The 15,713-nt window shown below is 58.6% G+C and overlaps 3 protein-coding genes across 3 annotated transcripts; 1 reads left to right on the forward strand and 2 right to left on the reverse strand.

Moving 5' to 3' along the window:
- Nucleotides 1–336: 336 nt before the first annotated feature.
- BESB_067610 (uncharacterized protein) lies at nt 337–2,152 on the forward strand (the record flags this gene model as incomplete). Its single annotated transcript, XM_029365154.1, has 3 exons — nt 337–444; nt 1,071–1,611; nt 1,896–2,152. The coding sequence occupies 3 exons, from the start codon at nt 337–339 to the stop codon at nt 2,150–2,152; spliced, it is 906 nt and encodes a 301-aa protein (XP_029218737.1).
- Nucleotides 2,153–3,223: 1,071 nt separating this feature from the next.
- BESB_067620 (putative elongation factor 1-alpha (EF-1-ALPHA)) lies at nt 3,224–4,818 on the reverse strand (the record flags this gene model as incomplete). The annotated part of the gene is made up of 2 exons (XM_029365155.1): nt 3,224–4,179; nt 4,428–4,818. The coding sequence occupies 2 exons, from the start codon at nt 4,816–4,818 to the stop codon at nt 3,224–3,226; spliced, it is 1,347 nt and encodes a 448-aa protein (XP_029218738.1).
- A 1,893-nt stretch (nt 4,819–6,711) lies between these two features.
- On the reverse strand, nt 6,712–15,403 carry BESB_067630 (uncharacterized protein; the record flags this gene model as incomplete). The annotated part of the gene is made up of 10 exons (XM_029365156.1): nt 6,712–6,975; nt 7,376–7,638; nt 8,022–8,091; nt 8,557–8,658; nt 8,958–9,201; nt 9,490–9,881; nt 10,260–10,350; nt 10,772–11,708; nt 11,965–14,513; nt 14,871–15,403. The coding sequence occupies 10 exons, from the start codon at nt 15,401–15,403 to the stop codon at nt 6,712–6,714; spliced, it is 5,445 nt and encodes a 1,814-aa protein (XP_029218739.1).
- Between the last annotated feature and the right edge of the window lie 310 nt (nt 15,404–15,713).

The following is a 15,713-nucleotide window of genomic DNA, read 5'->3' on the forward strand; positions in this document are numbered from 1 at the left end:
CTTGTCTTCTCGTCCTTTGAGGAAAAGTGGGCGCTAATGGGCGCCAAAGACTGAGTTTTATCTGCAGCAAGCCTGCAGATAGACATCATTTGGTTGCGCGCTGATGCCCCTAATACATCCAAAGGCATTCGATATACGACTACATATATGTGTCTCTTTTTCCCTCATAAGCAATTCATGGCCTGAGTCAGAAGCAGCGAGAATACGGCTCTTTCAGTATTCATATGCATTAACTAACATGCGTGTGGAAGTCATGAGACACCGTGCGTGGTGATTGATGTGGCGTGCGTGTTGACACACTAGTAGCACCTTGAGTGAAATGCATAAAAAGGCAAAATGAGTAGCATGAGACTTTCTGAACAGAATCTCCCCCAAGTCGACGCGTACTTCGAGTACCGGAACATCGTCGGAGACACGGACAACAGCACCCTGCTGAGTCAGCAAGTAAGAAGGGGCAAGACTGGAAAACGTAAGAAGTCAGGATCGTATATACAGAGAATGGCTGTGCGTGCATAACTATACGTATATATGCACTGCATAGGCTCGCGGTCTGTCAGAGGATTGCAGAAGCTAATTTTCCTCGCTTCAGCTACCCTTGCGATGCTATGCACGGGAGAGCACATAGAGAGCAAGGAAGAATGTTGTGCATGTAGTGGGGAAGGTGCACCCCGTCTATTTTTTGTGCGACAATATGAATACCAGCTGGTGGCGGCACAAATATTCATTGCTGTTCCGCCAGAATCCCGGTACGGGGAGCTATTCAACGATAGAGCCAAAGGCAGGGACCAGGTGTTCGCGGCCATAATTTTATTTAGTCCAGTCAGCTGAGCCCCTGAGCAATTCGGACCCATAGTTTCACGTTGTAGACGTCTTCGAGTCGCAGTTTATTTGGGTCCAAAAGAAAAATTAGCACCAAGTGTAGCGCGCGGCCAGTCTGCTTCGGTAACGGCACATGTCTGTCTAACTCTACATTGCCATATATACGTTTATAGGTTTGTCTAGTGCCCGCCGCGTGGTATGTGTGTTGCCCCGGTTTTAGCGTGTTTTCTGTTATGTTGCTCTCTTGGCAGGAGTACGACGCTTTGCGCGAGCGTGCAGCGGAGGCGAGCAAAGACCCTCTACGTGTTTTTTGGAGGAATACGATAAACGGGCTGGACTGCAGATGCTTAGGCCCATCTTCTTCCTGCTTGTGTGGACATCGGCTTCGCGACCATGACTGGTTGGCGCGGGACACAAAGCAAGTGAAATGCCGGATGAATAATTGCAAGTGTCCTCTGTTTGACTTTATCCCTGTACATGGTTCCCAGGACATCAAGTGCCGATGTCACCACTCGTACGTAGATCATGATATTGTCTCCCGCAAATGCCTTCGTTGCGCAACGCAGAAGGCGCCGCCTTCCTCTCGAAGCAGGGCCCCCGCGTCCAGCCATGCGAAAAACGCGTCTTGTCTGGGCTTTACGTCTTCGTACACATGCTCGTGCGGTTCCTCTGCTGCTGCACACGAAACAGTCTTCGAGACAGAGAGCGAACGACGTGCCAGGGGCGAGGTCGACATCGTGGGACCCTTGGGGCCGGACGGAGGAAGCTTGTCATTCACAGGGGGTCTTTCAGGTAAGGCCGAGCACGATAGGCGCTCATCCGTACACCTTTGGCTTCCGAGTTGTCACGTCAAACAGCAACCCGTTGGTCCCCGTTCGGTGCTCTGCGTGCCCTCCCGTGACAACTGCGTAGGTAATCATCTGTAGTTCAATACACAGACTTGTACATTTATATGCATCTTAGAGTACGGATGGCTCCAGGTACGTTGCTGTCCGTAAACAACTGTAATTCATTTCCGCTGTGCCCATCTGAGTGAGCGAGGCTGTCGTTCCTCCTACCATTGCTTTTTTTTGCAGATTTTACCAGTCTTTTGGATGGCGTCGACCGCATGTCCGTATACTGCGAAGACCCTCTTGCCAGACTGCGAGACCAACACGCCAGAGCAGCAAATGCCGCGCCAGGCACAAATGCATCACTTGTATCACGAAACAGGGAACGCAACGACTCGAAAGGCCCGTCCGCTGGTAGTGAACTGACGAACAGCGACAATGTCATGCATCTTCTTTACAAGCCGTGCTCGTTCAAAGCGCCCCTAAGAAGAGAGAGGGCGTGAATGCTTCCGGAAGACATTTTGAACTCGTGTCGTTCACCCTCCTTTTCAGAAATCATCGTGCACACATTACAGAATGGCACAACGCTGGGGCATTAGATGTGTATTTATATTACAGGTGGCAAACGTGGCGATATAGGCGGATAGGTTTCTATGTAGAGGATCTGCATTCACGGCCGACACGATGCGCGATCGCACGAGGTGGAAGCATAGATCCCAGTCACAACTGCAAAATCTTGCGTGCTTCGAATACCTCGTTGTTACGGTAATGCGTTGCGGCGGCATGAGTGGAAGTGGTGGGGTATTACGTCATACATGGTGCTAAAGTGCTCAAGGCGATGGGATCGCATCGGACCTCCAAAAGTAAACTAGTCATGCAACTTATGCAAGCGCGTGAACTTGCGCGTACAATGAGTGATCTGCTCCCTGTTCTCCGACACTTCAGACTACGAGAATCGCCCATGCGGACACGGCACTATATCGAGACTGTTGCCGTCCTCGAGTGGAAATGTTGAATCCAATCACCGACCACATTGTGACCTTCCCACCTAACATGAGGGGACTAATACTTCACTACAGAACACTTTGCATGCTACGCGTTTCGCCGCACCTGAAAGGTCAGCTACTCCGGAACCTTCGTAGTGCTTCAAGTCCGGAGCAGGACGCTAAAAAAAGAGCTTCTCACGTCAATTCTCGTTCTGAGGCTCGGCAAAAAAGTGCATAGCCGGCGTTCATCGGTGCCACATGGGATTCGTCAAATCTTGCGCCTCCGCAACAGGTTGAATGTGCGAGGCACAATCGTTTGCGCAGGAATGCTCCATTCTTTCCACTACAGTTTTCCATGTTTCCTGGTGACTTTCTACCTCGGCTGGCACAGCCTCAGCAGAGCACACGTGCATCTGTATAGCTGCGCCTGCATGCGTACTGTACGTGGGATCTCTGTGGAAGGCGCACACATCATCTACACGCCTCCCATGACATACGTGACGCAAGGCGAACAACGGGTGTGAGCCTGAAGACGGACAGGGCGGGGTCACGAAACAAGATTTTCACGTTTCATTCGGAACCGAGCGTTTATTTCTTGGCGGCCTTGACGGCGGACTTGGTGACCTTGCTGCCAGCACCAGGCTCCTTCTTCTCGACGGACTTGATGACACCGACAGCGACGGTCTGCTTCATGTCACGGACGGCGAAACGGCCAAGAGGGGGGTAGTCAGTGAAGGCCTCAACAACCATGGGCTTGGAGGGCTCCATGTTGACCATGGCGGCGTCACCGGACTTAATGCACTTGGGTGCCTCCTCAAGGGTCTTACCAGAACGCTTGTCCATCTTGGTCTTGATCTCAGCAAACTTGCAGGCAATGTGGGCAGTGTGGCAATCGATAACGGGCGAGTATCCGTTCTTGATCTCACCTGGGTGGTTGAGGACGATAACCTGGGCAAGGAAGGTGGCGCAGCCCTTCGCGGGGTCGTTCTTGGAGTCGGAGGCGACGTAGCCGCGCTTCAGCTCCTTGACGGAAACGTTCTTCACGTTAAAACCAACGTTGTCACCAGGCACGGCCTGCTCGAGGACTTCGTGGTGCATTTCAACGGACTTGCACTCAGTCGTGAGGCCAACCGGGGCGAAGGTCAGGACCATACCGGCCTTCAGGATACCGGTCTCAACACGTCCGACCGGGACGGTACCGATACCGCCGATCTTGTAGACGTCCTGCAGGGGCAAGCGCAGGGGCTTGTCGCTGGGGCGCTTGGGGGCCTCCATGGTGTCGAGGGCCTCGACGAGGGTCTTGCCCTTGTACCACGGCATGTTGGTGGACTTGTCAACCATGTTGTCACCAACGAAACCGGAGATGGCAACGAACGGAACCTTCTCGGGGTTGTAGCCGACCTTCTTCAGGTACATCGCAACTTCCTTCTGAATCTCATTGAAGCGGTCCTCGGAGTAGTTGCACGAGTCCATCTTGTTGATGCCAACAATCATCTGCTTCACACCGAGGGTGAAAGCAAGAAGCGCGTGCTCACGGGTCTGACCTGTAGACAAAAAAAAAAAGTCAGCCGTCCGCCTCGAGGAAATGTCTTCCGGCATCAAAAACGCCACTGACAAATACCCCATGGATTTCAAGGGTTGAGGCTTAACCCCCAAGACGTTCATGGGGGGCCTGTGGCTTCCCCCTCCGGCGTGCGGGGCACTCACAAAAGCCACCTTGTCTGGCATTTGATTTTCTCCGGCACGCCGAGCGACCAGCGGGACTGCTCCATTGCCACTTCGGTTCCCTTACCTTCCTTGGAGAAGGCACCCTCGAAACCACCGGCCTCGGCGGGGACGACTAGGAGGGCGACATCGGCCTGGGAGGTACCGGTAATCATGTTCTTGATGAAGTCTCTGTGTCCCGGGGCATCGATGACAGTGTAGTGGTACTTGGGGGTCTCGAACTGCCACAGGGCAATATCGATGGTGATACCACGTTCACGCTCAGCCTTCAGCTTGTCGAGCACCCACGCGTACTTGAAGGAGCCCTTGCCCATTTCGGAGGACTCCTTCTCGAACTTCTCGATGGTACGCTTGTCAATACCACCCAACTTGTAGATCAGGTGTCCCGTGGTGGTCGACTTTCCGGAGTCGACGTGGCCGATGACGACCAAGTTGATGTGGGTCTTTTCCTTTCCCATTTTGAAAAAACGGAGAATGCGAAAATCGGGTTTTGTTGCGGGGACAAACGTACCACGGAAAGTGGAGACAAACCGGGGGGACTTTTGACTGCGGTGGGGAACACAGGACAGCGAGGAAAAACGCGTTTCCTACTGAAAACGAAAAAGAGAATGCAAGTGTCCGACAAGATGTGACGCGACCGCGCACGGAGTTTTGCGTTGGGAGAGAAACCCCACGAGAAAAAAGTGCTCGCTCAACCAGACTTTTGCTGGTACCTGCATCCACCTTGCTGCGCGACTGATCACCGCAGAAAACGAAGACTGGCCCTGCCACGGGTGAGGGGAGGGGTTGGGGGACACTACCGCGCGCTGTTTTTCTCCGTAGTGATGGCCCTGTGCGCGGTTCGCCGAGAGAGGCAGAGACACAGAGAGCGAATCGGATACGCCTCTGGGGGACAATGTCTACGTGGAACCCCCCATGGTGGTGCTTCGAAAGCCGCCACCGCGCACTTTCGGCGCCGATCCCTTTCAACTACATCAAATACCGAACCGAATAAAGAGCTGCCGCCACAAAACGAAACCACTCGAAATTCACCAGCCCACACTCCGACTACTAGCGCGCGCCACCCCGCAAAAGGCGCTCTTTGAGCCGGTATAAACACAATCCCCCAATCGCGCGAAAACCCAACCCATCACCCGACTGCCGCCGACCGTTGTTGTTCCACTGTTCGGTTCCACACTGGGAGACGCGTGGGTGAGGGCGACCGACGGCGCGACGGACATCTGTGAGCGACCTGCTGTCTCTTCGGCGCGTTAATATCAAAATGATCCTTCGATCAAAAGCCTTCCTGCCACATAATGCGTCCCCGCGCCAGAGACGCCGCAAGCGCATCTGAAGAGCGACATTTACAGCGGCAACAAGCGGAAGACAAACGGGATCCGCCCCACCGCCGCCCTGCCATCGCAGGGACGCCACGCGCGGCGGAAGCATTGAGACGCGACACTGTACGGTCCGCCACACGGACGACGACACTAAGAGGCTTACGAAGCGATTCAGCCCGCGGGGCACGCCTTTTCTGTTAACACGCGACAAGACGACGCTCGAGCGGAGCGAATTCGCGCAGCGCGACCAGGAATTTTGATTGCTGATATAGACTCCATGCGCCTCGTTGTCGCTGAGGCGCTGGCTCGCGCAGGCAGCTGCTGGCACACACTTCCGGTCACGCGCACACGGAACGAGCAGCGACTTCACTTGGAGATAACGGGATCGCCGTTACGCGGCCACGGCTGAGGCGCTGTGCCGTGCATGTGCGGTTATTTTAGCTTGTAGCGACATATGCGTGGGCACTAACTGTGCCACCCTATGTGGGACCCCATGGTAGAGCAGCCGCACGAACGAGCGGTAGTGCTTACAAACCATCAGATAGCTAGTGTATCCCCTACACGCGACCTGTGCCTCCCCCCTCATGGTGTCCGTTACGCCTCGTTGCCCCCGTCCCGGTTTTTGCTGCCTTCGTCGCGGCCCCGACCACGGGGGGCGACGGGAGCTGAAGCTGTCTGGCGGCAAGCGCGAGCGCGACCTGCCAGCTACACGCTCCTCGGGTTCAGCCATTCTGCCGCATTCGCAGCCGGATTCCTCTTGCGCACAAGTGAGATACCGCACCTTTCGAAGCTCTGGGGCATTCGTACTCGGTTGTGTGAAGTTCGCCAGGATGTGTTGGCTCGTAGTGAAAAACTTCCCTCTTCAACCACTTCAGAACGACTCAATTTTTCGCCGTCCGTGTGTGAGGATCGTTCCAAAGGTGAGGGCAGAAAGCGGTCCACACACTTGCACGCATGAGTTCGTCGTCAACAAAATACAAAACAGTTGAACCTCAGAGAGAGGAATCGAGCTCGATTTGGCTTGACTCGACTTCAAGACTTGGATATGACACGTCGGTAGGCCTCTTCTAGTGCGTCATTTTCGCCACTCTCTCCTGACACACTCGTAGAAACTTGGCCTTGAAGCTCGCGGTCGGCGTCCACCATCCTTAGTTCCTGAATCGCTTCAGGTCTCGCCGTCGACCTGCGAACGATGCGCTGACCCCCACTGAGGGACTTTACTCCTCCCCAGGGATCCCGGAGTCCACTGCGGGAGCCATTGCACGCTTCGTCGTCAACCAGCTCGAAAATATCTGGCTGAAGGCCCAACAACCGAGAAAGCGCGGTACGCGTGAGGGCCGCATTCGGTGGCAGACGCATACTCGGTCATGCATATGCACATGCCGCGGTATTTCGATAAACATACTGGAAACAGGCCGCGCCCTGGAGGCTTTCGATACACACATCCAGTGGCTACTCAATAGGACCACAGGCAACAACACGGCGTCCCACGCCACACACAACCTGCCCCGCGAGCCGCCGACAAAGCGACAGGGGCCGATCTAGACGCTCTCTCAGGCCTTCCCGGCGAAGGATACGAAGATCGCACAACCCTGTTGCCTTCTCCTGCCGCCCCTCCCTTCTCTCCGCACACTACTTCCCCCCCGCCGCGCCCTGCACGGCCTCTCCCTTCTTCCCTTCTTTTTCGTTCCCTTACCTGAGACGTGAGGCCGTTTTGTTCCGCTGCATCGCCCGACGCGCCGCGCTGCTGCTTTGAGGCGACCCCGTCTCTTGCGCATAGGTCCACGCTCCCCTTCTCTCCTTCCCGTTCGCCCTCCAGCGCGGGACCGGCGCGGAAGGTCACCCACTGCCTCGCCTCTTCACTGAAGCTCGCCGCGATACTCGACACCAAGTAGCGAAGGTTGTGGTGCGCCAGGGCGTTGTACAGAGAACGCAGGTGAACTGAGTGAACCGTCCACCCTGGGGCCCACACACGAGAAATTGCGAACAGGGAAATCGAAGTGGAGTCGACAGAAAGAACACACGCACGCGAAAGGTCACTTCTCACAGCACGCAACGCACAACCGCGACAAACAACCGCATTAATTCGACACAAAAACAGAAGACCTGCATGGAGACGCTGCAATCACCGCACTGGGAATACCCACTCCCCGCTACCCCGCATAGCGCACGCTCAAACGAACCAAAGACGCGCGGGAAAACGCTACCTAGCAGAGAGTGGGCGAGATGGCCAGGCCCTATGCCGGAGTAGTTGAGGCCAGATGTGAGGTAAAGCTCCCGCAGACGACGCTTTCCTATCAAGTTGCATGCTTTCATTTAAGCTCAGCTTCCGCGGCTCTTACCCAGGAGGGAAAGCTGGCGCTGCCGCAACTCCGCGGTCCCGGACGGGCAATTCGACGGACAGAGGAGATCCTGCGATCGACGCAAGACACAGAGGCATGCGTGCGCGTTGGCGCGTTCATAGATGCCTCTACGCATTGAGGCGGATGTGCAACCCCGTCGCTCATGAGCGGTGCTCTCTGCGTTTATTCTCGGTATTTGCTCCCTGAACTCGTCCTCACAGGGCGACAGATGGTGCACCTTTGGCCCCACGTGGCGGCGAGCACAGTAACGCAAATGTCTTCGCGATCGACAGGGAGCTCTGTTGGCAGAGGTGTCTTCCTCGCTCGCCACCAGTCAAAGCTATACACGGGTCCTCTTTCGCTTATCTCGCTCTGGAGATGAATTGGACCACACAAATAGCAGGCACTTTACACAGCAAACCCCAAGTGTGACAGGTGCTGCCTGGATAGACCCAACATGTTGTGCCTGTAGCACTGCCCTCTCTAGAGGAAAAATGCCAGCGCAGCGGGAGCCGAGGCCCAGCCGATGACGAACCTGGAACGTTAAGACGTCAATAAGATGCTTCTCTAGGGGGAACGCCGCGCTGACGCGGTAGATATTCGACACAACGAACGTGCTTTTGTGAGGCACGCGCATCTGCAACGCGTACACCAAGACATCCCGGTATATCAAAAAAAAGCAAACCAGAGGGGGAATTCAGAAAAAAACATTAAAAGCAGACACAGAAACGGCCACAACGAGGGCACACGTGCACCTACGAAACGTCACATGGAGTGAGAAGACCGGACAGAAATCCTTAAACCGTGTGGTACACGACTTGTCTCTGGGCCGCAGTCGCGAACTCTGAGACGCCGATGAAAGGTCGCGGGCTTGGAGGGCACTTCGTCAGAGCTCCGAAGAGCTGTCAGAGCTGTGTCGTCTCTGCTGTCGCTTACTTCGATGAGGGGGTCCGTGATCCATTTATCGTAATTGAAGTCGCGCACTCTGAGCCGGCGGTCTAGCAGGCGGAACTTCTGCGGCGACTCAAAGAAGACGTCGTAGCGCGGGGTCGAAAGTACCGTCTCAATCCATTCAGCGAGGGCGGGCGACAGCCGCGGAGGCGGAGCGGCCAGATCCCGCACGTGGAGACAAACTTGTTGCGCGTTCAAAATCTCCACGGGAAGCGCGCCGCGAAGCCGCCTGCGCAGCAGAAGGCAGACCCAACGGACAACCAGGTGAACACGGCCAGGAGGCGGAGAGGGCAGAGAGAGCAGGGAGGGCATAGAGCGAATGAACCTCAGGGCCGACGAAAGGGGGCGAAGACGTGACGCGCATGCAACCCAGACGAGAAGGGAGCGCAGACGCATACATGGTGCGTCAGAACGCTGCTACCGAGTATCGAGGCCAGCGCAGCGGAAATATGAAGTCTATTCAAATGTTTGCAGACTTGGCACCGAACGCAACGCCACCCTCACGCTGAGTTCTTACTCGACGGCTTCCTCGAGAAGAGGAATGAGGAACTCCTCCTCGCCCAACACGACGGCTGCAAAAGCGAGCTTCAGCAGCGCTTGACCGACTTCCTTGTCTCGGCTCGCTTCCTCTTCTCTTCTTGCGAGTACTTCCTCGTGCCCTCCTGGCTCGTTCCTCTCCTCCTTCCCGCCGCTTTCTGCCGGCCTCTCGCCTTCGCGACCGCCGACCTCGCCCGGCGAATACGACGAAAGGAACAGCTCGCCGCCTGCGTAGCTAGCCAGGTCGTGCATGCGGGCGTAGGCTTCGCGGTCCTGAACCAGCTGAAGGAGCGGCGGCGCCGACGCGCCGCTGTACCGCCGGTGGAGGGCGTACCGCAGGAGGGAGCGCGTCCAGCCGATTTTCGCGTTCGTCTGCGGGATTCGCCGACAAACAGAAGCGTACTTGAATCTTCGAATGTGCTCGCCTATTCCTACTTTTGTCAGGCACGGGTTCTCAGCTTACACGGAAACTGCCTTGCACATGCAGGAGTATATGCATGAACATGGAACTCCAGGTGTCGCCGAGTCGTGTGCTCGCAGAAATCCGCGGAGACTCGGGCAAGCCACCACACACCCGGGGCCGTCCTGCAGAGTACTGACGTCCACAACTGATCTGCACAGAGGTCAACGCACAATGAGAGAGATTCGCACACAGAAATCCGCCGGTGCGCTGCGTCGATGAGTCTATCGGAGCGCTGCGCGTCCTCAGCTGAGCAAGCAGCTTAGACGCCGACGTCGTAAACTCCTCACCTCAGCCAAGGCCCAGACGAGGTAGCAGAACGCCGGAAGGGACAGGAGCTGCCCCTCGACCTCGACGGCCTGCTGGACGTCGTCCAGGATTCTGAAAAAGCGAACGGCGCAGCCGAAACGTGTCAGAGTGCAGAGAGAATGGAACGAACTAAACCCCTTACGCTCCGTGCGGCCTTTCTCCCGATACGGCTCGCGGTGAGTGGATCCCTCACTCGGAGACTAGAACAGAGGCGAAAAGCGAGTGTGCAGAGGGCACCCAAAAGGAACACTCGGCTGATATCTGTCCTCTTCTGGGGATCTCAGAGGCTGTTCTACACTCCAGTTGCCCCCCAAACCGGCCCAGCCCGGTTCCCGCATGCGCAGATATTCTCTAGACACAGGGGAACCAATACTACGGGACCTGCGGAGAATTTTCCACATGGTGAGTCTACGCGTGCCCTACACTCCTTAGTGACTGGAGTGCGCGGGCGCCTCGACTGCGTCTGCTACCGCATGCGTTTGTGTCTTCTCACCGCGCAACGTTTTCGTCGTGGAAGCCAAGTTTCGCGCATGCGTGCAGAATGACAATCCTGGACTGGATGTCTCTTCGTCTCTTCCGCGTTTCCTTCTCTCCCTGCGCGTCCGCTCGCCCTGCCTCGGCGCCGCGGCCGTCTCCAGAGTCGCATGCGTTGGCGAGGATCGCGAGTTTGTTGCTCAGCGCCTTTTGCACTTTTTGCCTCCTGTGGATGTGCGTGCGCAGCAGCAGGCGGTTGACCGAGGAGAGGGAGGCGAGGCAGCCGAGCGTGCGCAAAAAGTCCCGGAGGGAAGAGGCGTCGATGAGGTGACCCAGCCGCCGCATGGTCATGTGCAGAAGCTGTTCGTCGGCGACGCCGAGTGTGTGGACGGCTTCCAGCAGATCGCAGACGGCGGGGCTGTCGAGCGACCAAAAAAGGCGGACTTTGTTCTGCAGCTGCTGCAGCAGCAGGGGAACGAGCGCAGCGGGCCCGCGGCGCTCCGGGGGGAGCTTCGCCAAGATGTAAAGCAGCTGCACGCAGTCCTCCGCGAAGAACTCAGGCGTGATCTTTGCGCACTTGTCGAGAAGCAGCGGCACAGCCGGGTGCGAGAGGTACTCCGCCTCAGACAGCCCCACGAGAATGTGGACGATATTCTGCGGATAGAACGTGTGAAGCCGCTTCTGCACCAAGTCTGCGCACTCTGCGAAAAACCGCGCATCGGGGACGAGCGTCGCCGCGAGGCCAAAGCCGTAAATCGTCCGCGACAGCTGAAGCGGAGAAAACGCCGGGAGCACCTTGAGCGTCTGCTTCTGCAGGGCGCGAAGCAGCTCGCGGCTGCCGAAGCCCAGCTGCGCGAACGTCGGCACTATCAGCATGATGTCGTGCGGCGTGAAGTGCTTCACCTTGGGCAGCATCGCGTAGTTCAAGTCTGCAAAGAAATCCTGATCCACTACTCCTGAAAAAACACACAGGAAACACGCCACGGAGCAAAGCGCCTCAGACCTGCGACAGACACCCGCACCAAACAATCGAAATCCACACGATACGGCTGCCGAGTGAGCCGCAGGCGGGACAATGGAGAGGAGGCAGCAGACGAACCCAGAACCGAAACCCAGTGCCCCTTTCAGGCGTCTGCGCGTCTGCCTCTCGCCTTCGCGGGCCCCACGTCCGTCTCCGCACGGCGGTGTCTCCGCTGTTTGGCGCTGCCTCACCGACTTCTCCGTACGCCCAGGCGAGGAGGCCGAGCTCCTTGGCGCGGAGGTCGCCGATGAAGGCGCGGATCGCCGGCGCGATCGTCAGTCGAAAGAAGTCCTGGTCGGCTTCCCCCGCTCTGGCGAACGCCCACGCGAGTGTGACGATTTCTCGCGCCGCACAGCCGTCGATGCGCGTCTCCAGCTCGCGTTTGAGGTCTTGGAAGAGGCCTCGGTCAACGAAGCCCACCGTGCCGTAGGCCCAGCCAACGAGCGCGAGTTCGCCACCAGACATCGCCGGCACCGCGTGCCGCACTGCGGTCGCGAGCTGAAGGAACAGAGCTTGGTCCTTCACGCGCAGGCGCGCGAGGGAGCCGCAGATGCACGCGAGGGTCCCTGGACACGCCTCACGCGCCGAAAAGCCCTCTTCGTCGCCTCGCGCCCCTTGAGCTCCTCCTTCGGCTTCTGCGTCTTCCGCGTCGTGTGCGTCGGCCTCCCGAGGGACGAGCGCCGTCGCCGCAGGAAGGCACGCTGGAGCCGCAGCCGGAGGGACAGCGGCAGCAAGGTGGGGCCCGTGCTTGAGCGCGTCGAGCAGCGCCGCCTGGAGCGCTACGCCGTCTCGCACGGGGAACGCGAGTTTGCTGACGCAGAACAGCGCGCAGGCGAGCTGCTTGACGCTCATGTGAGGCACGCCAGCGGTGCAACGGCGCAGGAGCTCAGGCAGCCAGCGCGGCGCATACTCGAGCCGCACGAGGCCCCACAGAAGAAGACACTGGCCGCCGACGGAGATCCGCGGAAGCGCCGCCTCCGCCGCATCGCAGAGCGCGAGAAACCGCTCGTCCTTCTTCACAGACAGAGCCTGCGCCGGACTCGCCAAACGCCCCAGCTTGTGACAGGCCGTCACCATGCTCATGTGATGCAGCGTGGACGCCAGCGGGGCCGACAGGGGCGACGGCGCGAGAGACGCGGAGAAGGAGAGGGGCAGCGCGGGTGCGGAGGAGAGGAGTGAGTCCGGAAGGGCGCCGGAAGACGCGGAACCCGACTTGACAGGCACAGAGGAGGTAGCCGAAGACAAGTCGTTGATCAAAGGCAAGTCGTCGATTAAAGGAAGGTCTCCGGATGAAGAGCGCGGAGGAGGAGGAGGCTCAGGAGCTTGCTGTGACGCGCTTTCGATCGCCGCAAGAACCTGACCGACGGACTTGGCCCTGACGATCTTCAGTTGGATTTGAAGCTGCTGCGGAGAAAGCTCGGTCCAGATCTCTCGCTTCACTTTCGTCATCTCCTCCACCAACTTCTCCGGACTGAACGCGTCGATTTCTTCTCCCCTCCTGCGCTCCCGCAGTCCGCATTCGCGGGGCGAAGGCCGAGTGGAAGACGAAGACGGCGAGAGAGAAGATGGAAACTCGCGCGCAGCGACAGCGCCGGATTCCCCCTTCCCCCCCTCCCGAGCGCGTCGGTATCCCCGAGTTGGTTCGCCGAGCAGCGTCTCGACGCTTCGGCGCCTGTCCTGTCCCCCCGGCGCCACGTCTTCCGCATCCGCGCTCTCTTCGTGTCCGCTGGCCTCTGCCTTCTCGCTCCCGCGACGACGGCGCCCGCGCGTGACCCGCCTCCGCTCGCCGTGATGCACTTCCTCCGGAGCCTCGAATGGGTCGCGCGCATCCTCCTCTTCCTCTTCCTCTTCGCTTCTCCGCGCCTCTTCTTCCTCTTCTCTGGTGCGGACCCGCTGCAGGACTTGGATGCCGCCCTTGATGCCTTCGCGCTCTTCCAGGTCGGCTAGCCAGCGCATCTGCTCTGCGGGACTCCCCAGGCTCGCGGCCGTCGCAGACTTCTCGTCTTCTTTCATGGCTTCCGCCAGCCGCCGCTCTTCTTCTTCCTCGCGCCTTCTCTGCGTCTTCTCGATCGAGGACCGTCCCCGTGAGGCCGTCACCGTGGGGTAAGCGTCGTCCACCTCCCCGCTCGGCCTTCCGGCCATAAGCCTCGGCTCTTCGCCCTCCAGCAGCGCGCCGCCGCCGAGGCTGCGGGGCTTCTTCCCGCGCAGAAACGCACGCGCCGCCTGCGCGTCGGCGACCTCTTCCTCCCTCACGCCTCTGTAGCTCTGTCTCCGCTCGTCTTTCTCCCTCCTGCGTCGGACCCAGTCTTCTTCCTTCTGCAGCAGCGCGGCTGCGTCGCCGTCGAGGCCCTGCCAGGCGCGGCGGGGGGGCACAGCGCGCGTCCCGCCGTCTCCCTCGACCGCCACCTCTTCGTCCTCGATTTCCGCGCGGTCATCTCGCAGAAATGCACTCGCGGCCGCATTCTGTGCGTCTCCCCCGAGGTCGCTGTCGCGCATCAAAGCCGCCGACGCAGTCACGCCGAGAATGCGCACCGTGCGCCGCGCCTCGCGGATCTCGCGGTTCTGCTGGCTGCGTTTTTCCTCCTCCTTGAGTTCCTCCCACAGCGACTTCTGGTACGGGCCCTCGTCCACCTTAAGCCCCTCGAGTGAGAAGCGTGAGGCGCGCTTCTTCCGCGCCGAAAACGCAGGGACTGAAGCGGCGTCCGCCGACTCCGCTGGAAGGAAGTAGCTTGCCGCGCGCCTGCGGGAGCCGAAAACGAGACACAGAGAACCGGTCGTGGAGGAGACAAGCAGACGAGAAAAGAGGAAACGAGCGAGAAGACAAGAGGCACATCTGATCCAGAGAAGGCGATACCCAGCTCGCAGGGAAGGTGCACACGCAAAATCTCGGAGCGGGCGGGGGGCGGGGGGGGGTTGACGCGAGACAGAGAGAAACGCAAAAAACCAAAAATAAGGCTCAATTGTGAACATGACAAAAAACCGAATGAAAAGGCGCACGACAGAGAAGAGGAGCGAGAGAGAGGACGGAGGGTCAAGATGGACACGACGCGAGTCCAGGCGCGCAGCACGACCGCCGAGTGCGGTGGTAGAGGCCTACCTGATTTTGCTCTGTTTTGCGAGACTTGCTCGCTTGTCTGCAGTCCCAGGTTTAACGCGGAAGACGAAGGCCGCCGGCGAATCCGAGAGTGCGCCATACTCGTCTTGCCCGAGACCCGTTTCTTCGAAGGCCTCTTCAAAGCGCTCAGAGACCTCGGAGAGTGCGTCGACTTTACTCGACTGCGGCGCTAACGGCAAGGCAGACGAAGAGCGAGGCGGCGGAGAGGAGGCTGACGCGAGAGAACGAGCTCGAGGGACGCCCACCGAGTGAGACGACGCCGCAGAGGCCGCCGCCACAGGGAAGGGGAGACGAGAGGACAGCGCCGACGCGGGTAGCACAGAGGCGACAGAAGAGGCGGAGGAAGCGAGAGACGAGAGATATATCGGAGAGGGAGAAGATCGAGAAGCTGGAAGGCGCGCAGACGAAACGCGAGAAGAGACGCTCAGACGGGGGACTGGGGCGGGAGACGCAGCTGCCGACGCCGCCCCGCCGTAACAACACGGCGGAGGGAGGCGAAGCCCCGAGGCGCGCATCGTGGGGAGTGGCGACTGAGAGACGCGCAGAGGAGGCAAGAAGTGAGAAAGAGGAGAAGGCACGCGACCTCAAAGATACAAAAACAAACGCGGGCAAAGAAGAACAGGGGCAGGGAGGACGGAATATAACTGATGCTCGCAGAGGAGCGGGAAGAGGGCGACTCGAAAAAACAGAGGAAAGAGAACAAGGGACGTGAACGAAGCGCCAGCTGTGGACGTTGTAAAGACGACAAACAAGAAGCGGACGACGGCAGAGGTGGAGGCATCCGACGAGGGCAGATCAACGCGGGCAGACAAGACGGGGAGAGCG

The sequence above is a fragment of the Besnoitia besnoiti genome, chromosome VI (assembly GCF_002563875.1).
Source record: "Besnoitia besnoiti strain Bb-Ger1 chromosome VI, whole genome shotgun sequence".
NCBI classification, from domain to species: Eukaryota; Apicomplexa; class Conoidasida; order Eucoccidiorida; family Sarcocystidae; genus Besnoitia; species Besnoitia besnoiti.